General features: G+C 40.8%; 1 protein-coding gene across 4 annotated transcripts in view; it reads left to right on the forward strand.

Annotated features, from left to right (window-relative positions):
• Positions 1-16,021, forward strand: part of ELOVL6 (ELOVL fatty acid elongase 6) — a 151,981-nt gene extending 135,960 nt beyond the window's left edge. For 3 of the 4 annotated variants that reach the window (XM_017676120.3, XM_017676121.3, XM_017676122.3), the window contains exons 3-4: positions 4,131-4,282; positions 10,711-16,020. In XM_017676120.3, coding sequence (XP_017531609.1) covers positions 4,131-4,282; positions 10,711-11,135 — 577 coding nt within the window. In that variant the 3' untranslated portion in view covers positions 11,136-16,020. Of the gene's footprint in view, positions 1-4,130; positions 4,283-10,710 lie in introns of all 4 variants that reach the window. The other variant, XM_073237176.1, reaches the window with a different exon arrangement.
• The last annotated feature ends 1,146 nt before the right edge of the window (positions 16,022-17,167 follow it).

A 17,167-nucleotide genomic window follows, 5' to 3' on the forward strand; every position in this document is an offset into this window, starting at 1 on the left:
AGCTCTCCAAAAGATTCTGTGAAAATGCTCATTTCACATCGTATTGGGAATTTGCTAGCTCAGTTTTGTAAACAGTTGGCTCAGGAAATAAAGCAGTTAACAATACACACTCAACAATGAAACACTTAATAACATGAACAACCATTAGTGGAAATCAAATTCTGTGTATCAGTTTCCTTGACTTTTGATTGGGGTACTTAACCTTAACCTCTCTGACCTGACAGAATAGAGATAAAAGTGACTTTCAATTTTGAAGGATAGACCAAGTAAAGTAGAAATAATAACAAAAGTAAGTAATAAAAGAAGAAGAATAAAAAATTTGTTTTATTCAGCACCTATATATTAGGCTCTATGCTAATAATTACTTACATTGTCTTATAAAATTCATAGAATTAGTCTGCAAGTCAGTATTACTATCATTTCAGATGAATAAAGTCAGGGAGTTGTTTGCCAGGTCCTGAAACCAGTAAGTGAGAGCAGTGGTTGCATCCTGCAGCTCCAACCTCCTGGCAGTGGCTCAGGGTGGTTGAGGACATTGATGCTGTATCCAGTTGTGGCCACAAAGAGTGTCAGGTTCGATTAGCAATGTCTGCCATGGGAACTCGGGGGGTGCAGCACATACGCTGCATGTTTGTCTCAAAGTGATACAAGTTAGGGAGGAAAAAAATGCCTCCTCCATTCAAGTATATTTTGGTAATGTATCACACAGCCTAAGGGGCCCTGTGCCCAGCTATATTAAAAAGCCACATGGTTCCACAGTGTGCAGTGGCTGAGATACACCTGGACAGAATACTGGCTTCCCACAACAGTCATCCCACCAGCCAAGCAGCTCCGGACAGCTCCCGGCAGGAGCATCACCACATCACAACAAAGCGCCTTTGCCCACAGGCTCGCAGGCCCATGACTGGCACTACCGGTTTCCCTGAAAACTGTACTGTCCTCTGCTCTGAGTCAGCCTTATTGTTTAAAGTGTGGGGAGTGAGGCTTATGTCCAGATATGGGACAATAATACGTGCCTTACACTTAGCTGCCAGCAATATTGAGGGTCACCATGATATCTAAGTTTTCAATTCTATCATGCTCTGAAAAGTCCTCCTTGTACCCCTGTCCTCCAGGTTTGAATGCCTATTTATCCCTCACATAAATACCACTTCCTCTCAAGTCTTCTAGGACCAGCATCACCACCAGGCAGAGTAGGCCTGTTAACTCTTGTCACCCCAGCATCTAGAATCTAGAGCATTGCCAATAAATATTTAACAATTGAAAGAATAAATTAAACAGTGCCGATACTTAAAGAAATGGGGTATAGTTAAACTACAGTGATTTTTGAGAGGTGCTTTCCCTGGGTCCACTCTCATGTGAAGCAACAGTCCAGCAGCAAAGCAAAGTAGACAAAGGGCTCTGCTTCCTGCTCTGGTGGGCTGGGGTCAGCAGGGAGGCGCCTGCTGTGCACAGTGTGCTGATCGCCCAGAGAAGTCAGATCTATGGCTAATGAGCGGAGAGCCTAATTCATACTGAAAGTGTCATTTGTGTGTTTCTTTGCTGTTGGCTTGTACAAAAGCCACTGGCGTATCTCCCAATGGTCTCTGGAAAGCAGATAACTGATGTAGTAAGTGGCTCACCAGTAATAGCTATGATGAGATATATTTTATAGCCAGAAAATGTTAACAAGTATAAAAGTCTACTGAAAATCAGGTCTTGTAGGTTACATCCACTGGATACTTTGGGCGCAAGTAACGAAAAGCAAAACTCGAAGTGGCTTATACCATAGGTGGCTTATACCATAACAAGTTTTATCTCAAAAACAAAAGGTCTTCTTCACAGTCACTGAAAGATTGGTTCATTCAGCAACTCAGTCACATCTTGAAAGAATACTTTGCCATCCTCTCTGAGTTAGCTCTGTCCTCAAGGTAGCTCCCTCCTGGTTGTGACAAGACTGCTGCATGTCCAAGCAGTATGTGGTAAAGAGTAAGGAAACCTTCCCCCAAAGCCACCAGCATCCTTCTCCTCACATCACGCTAGCTAGAATTGAGTTACTGTCCACCCTATCAAATTGCTGTAAGAGAAATAGGATTGCTAAAACTTGCTTAGGAAATTAGGATTTACTCCTAAATTGAAGATAAGGTCGACCTTCCTTGGGGAATCATGAAAGAGGCAACCTGGACAAAATCAGGATTCTCTTAATATGGAGGAGGAGAAAGGGACTTGACTCTTAAACAGGCAACCAACAGTGTCTGCTACATATGCTTGGTGGAAGTGCCTCGTCCATGTTTCTGTATTACCTTCCATAGCAGCAAATCAAAGTGCCTCATATTCTTATGGCCTTAATTTGGTGATGATGGCAACTTTTCATACTAAAATTTAGTAAAGACAACACATAAAAAATCAAATCAGATAACAGATCATTCTCTATTACTTGACTTTACCAGTGCAATCCAAGTCCCCATTCCCAAATTAAGACAGTTTATTGACTAGAAAGGCTTAGGTCATTCCACTAGGAGGGGACATTTCCTTGGGATAAGAAAGTGAGAAGAAGCAGCCTTGGATTGCACAGGGTGGAAAGCTCCCCAAGAATAGGAAATGTCATATGCAAATGTCCTAAGGCCAAACACCGGAGAGTGCTGGAATGATTGGCGCTCAGGAGCAGAAAGAGAATGGAGGGGGTAAGGTGGGGATGAGGCAGCAAAGGGCCATTCAGGGCCTTGTAGGTCCTGTTGAGGAGTTGGGGCATTCATTCTAAGTGCAGCGGGAAACGACTGAAGGATAAAATAGGATCTACAACTACAAAATGACACCAATAATCCTATGCATGATTGTTTTATACACTGGAAAGAATAACTTCATTTAATGTAGGCCGTATACATTAGAGAAGCTGCTTACCAAGTCCCAACTTAACAGACAGTTGCCAGAAATTCAACTTCATTACCTTACATGCAAAGTTGACCTATAGCTCTAGTTGGTGGACACTTGTTTATGGACAGGGTAACCCAGTGGAAGGACTTATTCTGGAGCAACTCCTGAGACATTTTAAATTAAAGATAGTGCCTCTGAAGAGAAAGGAACCCTTCTATCCCTGGTTTGGTGAGGCTGCTGCTCATTTCCACAGTTGTTCACTCGTCTCTCTTCTCACTGACTTAGAACCTATAAGGGGGTGCTGCCAGAAAAGGCATGGGTAAGCACACCTCCCCACACGATCAGCCAGTTCACTGTTCAGGCACATGTGTTCGCTGGGTCTAGGGCGCATGCCTGAGGACTCACCCCATGATGGAGGCTGCTCGCTCAGTCGCCATGACCGTTCATGCTTCAGGGGTGCACCATTCTTGTGTTCCAGAGCTCTCTTGTTCCCTTAGCAGCTCCCTGACAAAAATTTCTTGTCGGTTTATTTTTCAACAGTCTTTGAGCACCTATGCCTATGTGGGGGCAAATGTATTACAGGGCATTGAAGAACAGGGTTTGAGCAGGGTTAGTATGAAGTTATGGGGAACTCAAAGGAGTGAGCCTGGATAGGCTTCCTGGAGGAGGTGGCATTAGGGCTAAGACTTCTCCTTCTGGCCTCTGTGAGGAAGGTAGGTAAGAGAGTGGAAAGGGGTGACCAAGCAGAGTGATTCAGAGTCTGCCACAGGAGCCTGAGGAGAGGGCAAGCATGTCTGGACTGATAGGGCCCATCAAGTACAGAGGAAGAGTTGGCTGAAAACCAGATATTCAGGGAATAGAGTGGTGGTGAGGGCAACTTGAAGAATGATAGGATGTAGGGACAGAATTGAGATAATTCCAAGAGTTTTCAGCCAACCCCATCTCATTCTTAAGAGGCAGTTGTCAAGCTGAAACACAAAGGTTGCCAGAGTTCTTAATAAGATCCTTCCCGGGGTCCATTCCCCTTTTCCATGACCTCCTTTTGGAACATTGATGAAGAAGAAGTGGCGTTGTGTGTGGTCTTCAGAATAAAGCTCTGAGAAGTTTTCTTGCTCCTGTTTACAGAACATTTTTAAAATGCTTCTGGGTAAATGCAAATTATTATGATTCATCTGTACCTATTTCCCGCCAATTGCAGGCAGTCTTCTAAGTATGGTGAATGTCAGAATTGGAATTATTTTCCTGAATGTTGTTTCTTTTCTCTTTTCATTATGAAGTATATTCGGTGCTCTTCGAACTGGTGCTTATATGGTGTACATTTTGATGACCAAGGGCCTGAAGCAGTCAGTCTGTGACCAGAGTTTTTACAATGGACCTGTCAGCAAGTTCTGGGCTTATGCGTTTGTGCTAAGCAAAGCACCCGAGCTAGGTGAGTGTCTTCTCTTCCGTTTCCACCTCCCGTTCCCCACTTTGTAGTTACCCACTCACAGTATTTAGTTAAAATACACAAAGAAACAAACAACTTGAAGGTCCTGTTTTGTTGCTTGCATGAAAGTTACAATTGATGAGTCTGAGGTCTTGGTGAACTTCCACTCTCTTTTTCTCTCTCCCCTCCTTGTCTCCTTTTAAATAGCTACATGTTGTGCCTATGAAGAGCAAAATTGTTTACATAGAACATGCAGATTTCCAAGCACAACTCAAAATAGCCTTCTAGGGGCTTATAAAATTTACATAGCCCTTTCTCTCAGGCCCATTAACAGCTCAGCCAACATTAGAATATGGGGGAAAATAACATAGCCATTTCCCAGTTCCGTAGCAAAGCATATTTTCTGGAGTTAGGATTCAGACTAGGAAATTAAGCTTTTCATTTGGGTATCCTCATGTTCTCATTAACAAGTATTAAGAGTTGATGTCTAGTGTTGTGTAATTTGGAGCCTTGGAGAAGAGGAAAGTAATTCACCTTCTAGAACTTAATCCAAAATACTGGCTTATATGTGTAGATTCCTAAGGATTTTATTTCAACTCTTAATGGTTTTAAATATAAGTGTGGCATAGATTAGCAGAAATAGTGAAAAATTAAGTGGCAAGGATTTGACATGGACATAGTCCCCTAGAAAATACCTCTATTGCCGGAGAAAGGGATCCACTGGTGACAGTAAAGCTCTGAGCTTATCCATGAGCAGTGCTGGCTTTCATCTTGCAAACTGGCATAGATCCTTAGGGAACACCTATCCATCCTGTGGTAAAAATTAAGAATTATATTATTCTTAATGATTCCTAATCAGTACAATTAATTCCATCTTTATTTGGAATTAAAAATTATATTTAGTTCAAAATACTTAATTATAGATTGTGTTCTGTCTCCCATTTCTCCTAAAAAGGGGTTTAGGGGTTGTAAGTTCATTATAAGCCACCTGCAAGATAAGCTATCAATAGTCTTTCCATAAGGTGCCCCTTAGTTCACGTCCTATGTCTGTGCACAAAGGATATGAGGTCTCCAATGTGTCAGCAACCTATCCATTTCTTACTAGGTGCTATACAGCTGCTGCCTGCAAAGAGCTGGCAGTTGGTATGAACTGTTGGTTTGACCATTGTGTTCCCAAGTCAAAGATAAGGGAGGAACAGTGGAAGGAAACTTCTTCTGAAAACCTTCCTGAGAGGGGCCAGGGGTATGCAGACGGGTACTCTACATGGTCCAGCATTACTACATCATTATTGTGCATGTGCACGCCCACATTAAGCCTTTGAAAAACAGTCTTAAAGTGAAATGCCTTAGTGTGAATTTACTCATCCTTTTATTATATTTATATTAAGCACCCACCATGAGCCAGGCATTTAACAGGAGCTGAAATGGAATGGCTACTTCTTATCAAAAAATTAATAATACAAATTTTATGAACCAGGTCCCAAGAGGCTGTTTTATATTTGAATTGGGACCTCTGGTTACAAAATCTTAGGCCAGAGAAGTGCTTTTTAAACTCAGAGTTACAGACAATGCCTAAGTCTATAGATGTATTTTGAGGAATGTCAAAATTGTATGAAGATGACTTAATTTTGTGTTTTCATTTATAGATAAAAGATTGTGTTGCAGATATATTTCATTTGTAGTGATTCTTTTTTTACTTAGATTCATAGCTTTTCTAAGTCATATTACTTTTTCTCAAACTGGAATTGATATGAGAATGTGAGCATGTGTTCTTTCTCCTGGGATATTGTGGTGTTTTCCTTTAAAATAAATTCATATATTATTAAAGTTAAAGAATTATTTAAGTTGACAAATGTCATGTTCCCCTGGCTTTTAATTTATGCAGTATAACAAGTATCCTTATTAATCCCCTCTATTGTTTTTGCTAAAGAACAGCTACAGATATATGAATACAGAATGCATGAAACACATGACTGCCCTACATGCCACCCCCAACACTTTCACAGTTTCCACCTTACTACTCTCTACAATTAAAAAAAAAAATGGTGCCTTTATGCTTCTGGCCCTTAAGCCTCAAATTGCAAAGGAGCAACCCCAGCCTTTGTTTCTAGAACTGCCTTTTCCCTACAAGGGCTACTTGTCAGTGCTCTGAGTTATATCCAGTTGTATTGGGGCACTTAAAAATTAAAATAGTTTCTTCTATGTTTTGAAGGAATCATTTATTGAAGAACCATCCCAGCCTATCCATAGAGGCCGTTTTCCTTCAGAGACATAAGTAGACCTGTGCTGTCTGTCTTCCTGACTTATATTTCCAGATTGAAATTGAGTTTAAGATGCAAACAGTTAGGATTCCTAGGCAAGAACCATCAGTGCAAGACTCAGAGGCATTTGTCAAAGCTCTCATCCTCTGTCTTGTTAGGGTGATGGTCCTGATGATGCTACTTAATCATCTGTCATCAGATGATTTCATCTAGGCCCAAACAGGCCACTTCCTACAGTCACAGTGCAGACTTTATAACTGACACAATTTGTCCCTCTTGAGCCCAGAAGGATCTGTGCTCTAGCCCCTTATGTCACTGGATGGATAATCCCTTTCCTTGGAGAAGCCTTATTCACAGTAGTTTGTGGGTTGGCTGTCAACTAATCCATTTCTTCACAAGTAAAACATGAGATTGAAGTGTTGACAAGGGGCTGAAGTGCAGAAAAAAATAAAATCCTAACTTGACAAAGTTCTTTAATGAGGCTACTCAGTAACACAAATAATTCATGCAGTTTCAGATTCATTATACAGATATTTTCATGGTCTTTTACAATTTTAAAATGTGACTGTTGTTCTTCCAAATATTCTGGAGCTCATTTGGCACTGGCCTTCCCAAGGTAAACTGCTAAATCAAGATAGACCCAGAAATCAGTGCCAGTGGAGAGTGTGGATAGGCAGACCCTAGCCCTAATTTAGTGAACATACTTGCTTGGATGTCTTTTTGTTCATTTTGGAAGCTAAATTCCTTTTAAAGGAAGATTATCCATTTGGATTACTTAGAACTTTCCTATTTTTAGGTCCCAAGTTCTGCTTCTCAATTCTAAGATTCTAGACTCCCTTATGTGCAGCAGAAAGAAACGGTCTTGTGAGAAAGAATAGTTGTTCCATATTTAGTACTGAAATTTTTATTCCCCACCCCCAAAACCCACATGCTTGGAGTTTCACTAACTTTTTTAATTGTGGCAAAATATACATAACATAAAATGTACCATTTCTAAGTATACAGGGCTGTGGCATTAAGCATATTTGCATTGCTATGCAATCATCACCTCCATCCTTTCCAACACTTTCTCATCTTCTCAGCAGAAACTCTCTACCCAACAAACACTTAACTCCAGTTCTCCCCTTCACAAAAGTCTTTAGCAGAAAACGATCTCGTTCTAGTGAATTATAGGGTTACAATGTACTAGAACAAGTGAGAAGAGAGCCTCCAACCTGCTTTGTGTGCCAAAAATCTTTGAGCACCTACTCTTTGAGTTTATCAAAACCTGCTGAGATGGGTTTTGTTAAAACTTGGAAACATCTGCTCCGAGTCTAGGTCCTTGCTCAGTTGAGCTTGTCATTATCTTTGAAACTCTGACTCAGCAGAGCTCCAGCTAACTCTGCAGAGGGGCGCAGCCATCCGTGATAAACCACACACACAGTGGGCTCTCTGCCTTTTGGCGGCTGGAGGCACCCTGGGGCTTGAAAATGCTGACCGACTTCTCCATGGCTGCACAGAGACCAACAGACACATGGGCAGAAAGGTACAACAGGAGGGACACTGAGGTAGGAAAACACCAGGCCCCGCCTGTAAGCGAGTTCTTGTAAGACAGCATGAGCCAGGGGTAGCTAGAGTATGTGACGTGAAACATTCAAGAGTCAGAAGCCCCACTGCTTACACTTGGCCGACATCCTGTCCGTAATGCCAGCTGAACCTTTGGCCAAGAACGATTGGTTGGCCAACATCCCCCACACAGTTCCTATCTTTATTTTGCATTTTTAGGTTACTGTAGCTTTTGGCAGGACTGTAAATACAGTATCTTGACATGATTGGCTCATGACAAATCAAGTGTGATACTTTGTGGTTTCTGCAGAGGAAAAATAATTCCTAACAGCCAGAGTGGCTTGACTGACCCATCTCAGCTACAATATCAAAAGAACCATGGGAAGTCTTGGGGGCCCTTCTGGAGCTCCACCCGTTTCCCCTCGCACCAAAGAAACTGACATTCTCCGGGTCTGTGGTCCCCCTCGCAACTCTAACCTTGACACGGCATTGAAGTGGCAGTCCTGAGAGGTTCCAGGGCCATTACTGGAAGATACTGATCTTCATTACTCCATCTACCATCCTGCATGTCTATTCCGAAAAAAATTAAGTGAATTCAAATTAATTTGGTTTTGAAGATTTCATGATATGTCCCTTGCCCCCACTTGCCCATAGTAAGTGGAAACGTATAGTGTGTCTCGAGGCTCATACCCCACTCAGACAGGAATAACACAAAGCCATTCTCAGTTCTAAAATTGTGGGTTCCACTCCATTTAGTCCCTTCTAATGAGGTCTGACTTTTGTCCCACATTACTCTCCTCACACTGAAATTGTTCTTTAGACAGTAAAGTTTTAATATAAAAGTGATGATAGAATTAAAATTAAATCTAAAGAATTAAAAAGGATGAAATGCTTATTTATAGCAAATAACTTTTATTACAGTGTGTCTGGATATTGTATGGGACATTTTAGTTCATGCTTAGAGACTCATAAAAAACATCTCAATTATGAATGACTAAGTATTTTTTTAACATACAATTCTTGGGCTTTTATCTTATTTCTACTGTGAACAAAGGTGGGCTGTAATTATTGTGTCTACATTATATTCTACAGAGGGGAGAGAAGCACAGAGTATAAATTACACAGCAATAGTGGATGTTTGACTGGCACAGAAAAATAGCACAGTTTAACACTAAGATGTCAACCCTGGTCTCCTGGAATCAGTTTTGTCCCTGAGGTATACAACTGAGAGTTACCGTCACCACAGATCATAATCAGTCTGCCTGCCAATTATAGCTATAGTATGCCAGGCATCTCATAAGAAAAAAAAGGGCTTCAAATTTTATAATATGTTCAGAAATACAGCTAATGGCAAGTTTCCTTTTCTGTTCTAAACAAATATGAAATAGTAATGTTTAACAATTCAGCAGGGAAATAAACTAATAGCTCCTGCTGAATTAAATGGGGCACCCACCTCTGTTAGTCCAACCATGGCCATCAGAACCTTTAAAGTTTTTCCAAGGCCCAGCATTCTTTGACCTTAGTGCCAAATTTGTAGGGCTTCCATAAAGTGGGAAGGATAAGACAAGGATAAGTACTAATTCCCCTCGTGCTTAATTACATTTCACAATAAGAAGAGGGACCTCCCAGTTCCATCCCACAACCCAGTGTCTCTTCCCCTTTTTCCATACTTGTTAATGGAAATAGAGGTATTTGTTACTGGGCTTGCTCCTCAGACAGTTTTGCGTAAGTGTTCTGTAGTGTTATTTTTCAGAGTCCCTAAGGTAGCATCTATCTACCTGAGCATAATTCTAGCTAATACAAATTCCACACCTTAGGAACAGTAGTCATTTTCTTCAAAGGGATATTAGCAAAGTTTGTGATAGATCCTGAGAAGCTTCTTCATAGGAAATTCCAAAAGAAAATGGGTGTCATTCTCAGTTTTTATCACTTGATTCATTGGTATAAAATATTTCAATTACCATCTTCAGCACATATGGTAGAAGATGACTCTTGTTCTCTTTTCTGTTTATTCCCTTTTGTTTAAATTTTAGTTTTCTGACTGCCGTATGTAAAGGTTTCACATCTTTTTGCAGGGAGCTTACAAAGATAAGTTTTTAAGGAATACCTGTTGTCATCACTGCCCCCCAAAAATGGCTTTACTACTCTGAAGAGGCCTTTATTTTGCTAGGCACTTGAATTCTAGACACGCCATCTGGCTTCCAACTGATATATCCTAAATGTATGGCTGAGTTAGAAATCAGGCAAAGTGGTTGCTAATGTCCCTCACAGATCAAAAATTAATTAAAATTTTGTGTAAAACATCTTTTTGAAAGTAACATCTGTGGAGTGTTTACCATGTGCCAAGAGGGCATGTTGATCGTTCTATTTAATCTTCATACAATTCCAAGCTACTGTTGTTACTACCATTCTTATCCCCACTTTACTGATCAGGAAACGGGAAGACAGTGAGCATAAGTAACTTGCCCAGGGTCACAGAGCAGGTACACGTCAGTGCAGGATTCTAACCCAGTGCATCTCACTCTCAAGTACTAAATCAGGATGCTTACTTACCTCCTTGCAAAAATCATCACTGTGTCATGGCTGAGGGGTTCATGTCCATGCTTTCCCTTCTTTGTCTTTCAGGAGATACAATATTCATTATTCTGAGGAAGCAAAAGCTGATCTTCCTGCACTGGTACCACCACATCACTGTGCTCCTGTACTCCTGGTACTCCTACAAGGACATGGTTGCCGGGGGGGGTTGGTTCATGACTATGAACTATGGCGTGCACGCCGTGATGTACTCTTACTATGCCTTGCGAGCGGCAGGTTTCCGAGTGTCCCGGAAGTTTGCCATGTTCATCACCTTGTCCCAGATCACTCAGATGCTGGTGGGCTGTGTCATTAACTATCTGGTCTTCTCCTGGATGCAGCAGGACCAGTGTTACTCTCACTTTCAGAACATCTTCTGGTCCTCACTCATGTACCTCAGCTACCTTGTGCTCTTCTGCCACTTCTTCTTTGAGGCCTACATCGGCAAGATGAGGAAAACCACAAAGGCTGAGTAGTGTTGGAACTGAGGAGGAAGCCATAGCTCAGGGTCATCAAGAAAAATAATAGACAAAAGAAAAATGGCACAAGGAATCACATATGGTGCAGCTACAACAAAACACATGAGCAAACACAAAACCCAAGGCAGCTTAGGGAAAATTAGGTTGACTTGACCCAGTAAGTTTATGATCCTTTATGGGTGAGGACTCACTGAGTGCACCTCCATCTCAAAGGACTGCTGCTGGAAGACCCCGATCCCTCTTTATCTGACAACTCTAGGACACATGAGAAGGAAAGGAGCCAGAGGCAGAGAGAGAGAAATTGAAGGCAAACAAAGGCTATTAACACTAAGCGGAAAGAAAAAATAGTTAAGTGTTATATTTCTCTAAGGATGAACGTTTACGTGAGAAACTGCGTGCGCACACACACGATACTTCTAATATTTTCTGACACTAAACTGGAGCCAACAGAGCAGATACCAGTGGAAGAGACACAGGACATATAGACATATACCTTGGACAGTAATGCTTTTGCAAAAATTAAAGCCTTTTTAAGAAGTGTTAAGCTGCAGCCCCATGAGAAAAGATGTCTTAATCACCTCTTATGAAACTGGATATAAACAACTATTATTTCCACTGAGAGAAAGGCGTATTTTCCCCTTCACCGCACAGCCTCAGGCTGGTGAATGTGCCAAACCAAAGGGGCACAATGTTTTTTCCCCAGGGTTCTTCCTGGAAGGATGGAAACAATGCAGCCAGTTGCTAAAGGGGTAGCTCCATCTCGGAGCAGCTCTGATAGGTGAACTATAATTTCTGATCCTAAATTAGATAAGAAGCATTTTCCTTGGTTCTGTCGCTCCAGGCTTTTGAACAGAGTAAATACAGAATAGAAAAAGTAAAATTTAAAAATTATTTTTAAAATGGATTCTGTGCTCCCTGTACAAAAAGGTTCAGCCCAATACCATTCTGGAGCTGGGAAAGGGAACGGTCAGAAAAGCGAGCTGGGAGATCAATACAATAGACAAACAGTATGCATACCCCTCCCTGAGTGAGTTCACACATACTCAAAACTTTCCAAATGCAACCCTGTGGTACAGTCCATGTTTTCTATATTTTTGTGAATTTTGAAAATCTGCAGGGCTCTTCCTGATGATTGGATGAACACTGTGTTTCTACACCATCTGCATTTGCTCCCTAAGCAATGTAGAGGTGTGTAAAGTGCCCTCTGCTGGTAAAGTGGAGATACTTCAACAAACACTTCATGGCAAGTTTGACTGGAATAGTTGACCACAAAGGGCCCTCTATAGACTTATCCTTCAAATTTTAAGTGATGTAAAATACTTGTCATATTTTTGGCCAAATCAGAAGATGTTCTGCCCGCTTCAAGTCAGCTTCAGAAATCTTTTAAAAGGGACTTTCACTCTGGAACTCAGAAAATCAATTTATTAAGAGCCATATTCTTTAAAAAAAAACTAGAATATAATACTATCTGTAATATTTCAGTCCTTTACAAGCCAAATAAGTGTGTAAACATTCCTAGTATTTCAAAGAACCAATTATGTAAAGTTGTTCAATGTGATATAATAGTATTCTAATTGGTTAGGTAGCTTAATGATTAGACACACTAGATGAAAAGATTAGTGGCTAGTACACTGAGTAGTTTATACACACGTAACTACACATATATGCACACAGATGTGGGGTACACTGGACATCAAAGCCTAAATGAATAGAAACATTTTCTGGCTAGCAGGAAAAAAAAACTATTGTTTATCTTCCTTCCTTTATTTGAGAGTGTACAGAAAAAGGGATTTTTTCAAATTATTTTTATATTATTTTAGCTTTAATTGTGCTGTCATTCATGAAACAGAGCTGCTCTGCTTCTCTGTCAGAGATGACAAGGGCTTTCTCAGCATCTTGCTTGTGTGTGGAATTTAAAAGAATAAAGTTTTATTCCATTCCATGTGAATGGTTTTAACAATGAACAAAGAATCCATGCAAACTAAGTGATGACTGATAGACCGGGTCGGGGGTAAGGGGGTGCCACAGAGGAAAGCTGTTACATCTGTGTTTAATAATTGTGAACGGTCTGTGATGTTTTGACACTGGTTCATAGATGAGAAACAACGGGAAGAATGTATTCTTTTTAGGGAAAAAATTGATATGAGCTCTAACAGCTAACAGATTTTTAGGATGCAAATAATGTTATTTTGAGCTTTGAAAATACTTGATTCTGTGCAATAAGCTTTTTTTTCTTATAACAAAATGAGCAGAATAATTAAAATGGGGAAAAGGCCAAAAATCAGCTGACTTGAGTTTAATTGAAGGACCAGTTAGGGCTTATCTGGTTGATTTAATTATTTAATCCATTGGTTCATCATTGATTCTTTATTGCAGGTTAGAATAAGGAAATGAACATAGACCATACTTGTGTTCACTTGTAAGATAATTTGGAACTTTGGTTTACAGGCTGAATGTCTAATAGTTCTTAAATTAGGTAAATATTTTTGAGGCATTTCCAACATTTATCATGGAAGGAAAAAAAAAACCCCACACATTTGAAAAAACAAAATTCTGGTATTTCAGGTTCAGTACAATGTTTGTTAACATCTTAGCTTTAACTACTTAACAATATCAAGATATGAGGCTGAACCACTATCTCAAAGCAAATCTGAAACCTACCAGAGAATTGACTGCCACACAGATAATCCTGTCAGTTAACATTCCAGAAAAACTCAGGCAGGTATGTTTTTATAGCTGCCCCACTATGCTGCAATAGATTACCTTTCTGTTGAAGATTTAACACAGCATTCCAATTCTACTATGGCAAAAACATTCCTGGATTGAAAAAGAAAAAGAAAAAAAATCCTTCATTTCATATATGAGTACATGCAAACAGATAAATGAGGCCTAAACAGCTGCAAGTGTATGAGTTTGCAGTGAAAAGCATTCCAGTGAGAGATGCTCTATTCATAGATCGGCAGGCTTTATCTGCACCTTTTAGTTTTGCTAATGAAACAAGAGCAACTACTTTATTATCCATAGTCAATGCCAGACCAAAGTACCAAATTAACATCATGTACTGAAGTTACCATCCCAGCTAATTGGTTCCCATCGTGATCACACTCCTGTACAAAAGCAAGTGGGGAGGGAAAATGCGTAACAGGTTGCTTAAGAGGAAAGAAAGGATGGGTTATAGCCCCCTCACTTCACCTCTCTACTAACGTAGCTCTGGACTGAGTCAGAAACTTCATTTGTGAGGGGCTTTTGTAGAACTGAACAGAACAACCCTTCTAGGGAAAGGGAGTTTTTTTCCCTAGAATTTTTTAAAAATCACATGTGGCGTCATGAGAAGATAAGACCTGTCACATAAGAGTAACAAAGCACCTGGAGTCAACTACACTGGAGTAGAATGCTCCAGAAGTCTGGCCTCATTCCCAGACTGCTGAATTTACCTGTGAGAGAGAACACGCTTGGGTTGCTATCTTGTCTTTATTTGACTAAAAGAGCCTTTCCCTAGAGTCTGTATGTGTCACAAAACTAAGTCACCTCCAGCACATTGTGAGGGATTTTTTCTGGCTTGGTCAATGATTCCTTAACACAGTTGCCTTGGTTCCGGAGAGCTGTTAGAGTGGAAGAGGTCAGATAGGCTTTGCCTCGCACAGTTCAGGGCTTGAGTCATATGTGCATGGTCCGTGACTGTCTCTTCTAGACACTTCTTTCCCTGAAAAAGTTTCCATCCTAAAAAGGACAGTTGCGTGACTATTTCATGATGAAGGTTCAGAACTTTCCATCAGTCCAGTCTTTTTTGGTTTTGGTGATACTTTGCCATCAGTTCGGGATGGTGGTAGAGCACTGTGAGCCACTGTGCCCTGCGGCTTTCTCCAGTTGTTCTTGGGGCCCTTCTATGTTTATATGCAAGACCTCATTCTTTGTGCCTCAGACCCATTACCATCAAGAAGAGATTTTGCTAAGAATATACTACAGGGTTTGGCCTGTAGGATACACATGTTAACATGAGAGCTGATAAAGCAACGTACTCCCTTTTTGCTGACAATCAGTATGAAGTGTTAGGTCCCAGTTTTCCAGTGAACCAACGGCCTCTATACTGGTACCTGATAACTTAAGCAAAACAAGCATCAGTGTAGTTCCAGCATTTTCTTGAGAGCCAGTTGTGACAGACTGTAACTATGAGCACCTGTAGCTAAAGAGGCTGGGTAAGTGCACCTGTGCAGAGCCTAGAATCCTGGTGAGTTACTCAGTTACTCTCCTCATCTATAGAAAGGGGGGACTAATCCTCAGGATTCTCTTCCTCCTGAATTACACTTTCTTAAAAGAGTAAAACAAGTTGTTCTAGCACTAAAGAGACAGTGGGAGCATCCCCGTGTATAGGTTTGGGGGGCTCTCAATAAGGGCGTCTTGGTTTTACATTGGGCAGTCACTGGAAATCCAAACTCAAATCTACATTTCAGTAAACTCCTGATACAAAAAAAACTGGGTCTTATTTTGAACCCATTTTGGCCAGGATTGAGGGATTCTAACTCATGGTATCGAATACTGTTATTTTCCACTGCATGGTGGCACTTGAGGCTGCTTCTCCCAGTGGACACAAGTCAAGAACACTCCAGAAGTAGCCTAATGGTGTGGCCCATGCACATCTGTTTCAGTCCGGGCATGTTCAGGCAGGAGTTTGTGCCTCTCTTGGGAACTGCTAGAAGATTCAGCCTTTTAGGGCCCCCAGAGCCTACGTTCAGGTAGAAGCCCACCCACGTAAGCCTCAGCAAATCACAGCAGTGTTGGAATTGTTATTTCAAGTGCTTATTTCACATTAAAAGAACTATTTTTTCCTGGTATATTAAAAATAAAATAACTTTTGATTTAAAACCAACCTATGTTTCTGGTTTTCTTTTTTATCTCTTGTTCTGGGCAGTTGAGGGGGGGCATCCAGAATCTGTAGGGCCACTCAGTCCCAGAAAGGCTGTTCCACACTTGACACCAATGTACGCAAGGAATGTAAGCAGGTTCCAGTTCTCGAGCGGAGCCTGAACTGATATAGTCCCCAAACACTACTGACCCAAATCCCCAAGATGTCCAGCCCTTTGATGGTGTTTCATGGGTGTAACATTGGACAGTTCACATGTTTTCCAGACCTATTAACTCACCAGAGGTGTCCACATGGGGAAGAACGTCAAAGTTGGATCCCCATTTTACAGATGAGTAACGTTTGCTCCTTAGATGAAGTGTCATAGAAGTAGAAGGAATGAGATTTGAACATAATCTCAACTTCAGTTTCATCGTGGCCATTCAAATCTTTTGAGAAGTAGAATATAAATGAATAAAATTCCAATACTCAGCAATGAACTAGGAAACACTTTACCATGTCATCAGAGTACTTAAGGGCAAAATATATTTTGCAGAAAATATTAGAAAACACAGCACCTCCTTCTGGGGAAGGTACTTAGATACCTGCCAGCTGTTAGCAAGGGTGGTCCCAAGTCGTCTGTCCCCTGCTCCTAAAATTCGACCTTGAACTCCTGGTGTTTCTGGATGTTCTCATGTATCCCTTTTAGGTTAAATTGTTAAAGGCATTCTTCATGGCCTTGGGGCATCCATGCTATGTAGACATAGCATTTATATTTAAAATGACAGCATTTCTATTTAAAGCCAAGAACATGCTCTTTGTGGAGGTTTTCCACAGTCAGATTACTATGAATATGCCTCTTTTCACATCATCTCAAAACAAATTAAGATGGAATTTTCTATTCCTTTTGTAATCTATTTAATGTACATTCTCAACTCAGGACACAATGGAGGCAAAGAAGCCCATACTGCACACAAAGTATTTTTATTCACCAAAAGAAAAACAGATGCAGAAGCAAACTGTTTTTCAGAGCTGTCTCAGCCAGTACGAATGACAGTGCCATCATGGAGCTTCTAGGAACGGCTTCATAAAGTGCAAGCTTCAGGAATGAAGAAAGCAACATGCACACTTTTTACCACTGCCTAGTTAACGAGAGCTCTACTTACATACTTCAAGACCAAGAGGTACT

This window comes from Manis javanica, chromosome 5 (genome assembly GCF_040802235.1).
Source record: "Manis javanica isolate MJ-LG chromosome 5, MJ_LKY, whole genome shotgun sequence".
Lineage (NCBI taxonomy): Eukaryota > Metazoa > Chordata > Mammalia > Pholidota > Manidae > Manis > Manis javanica.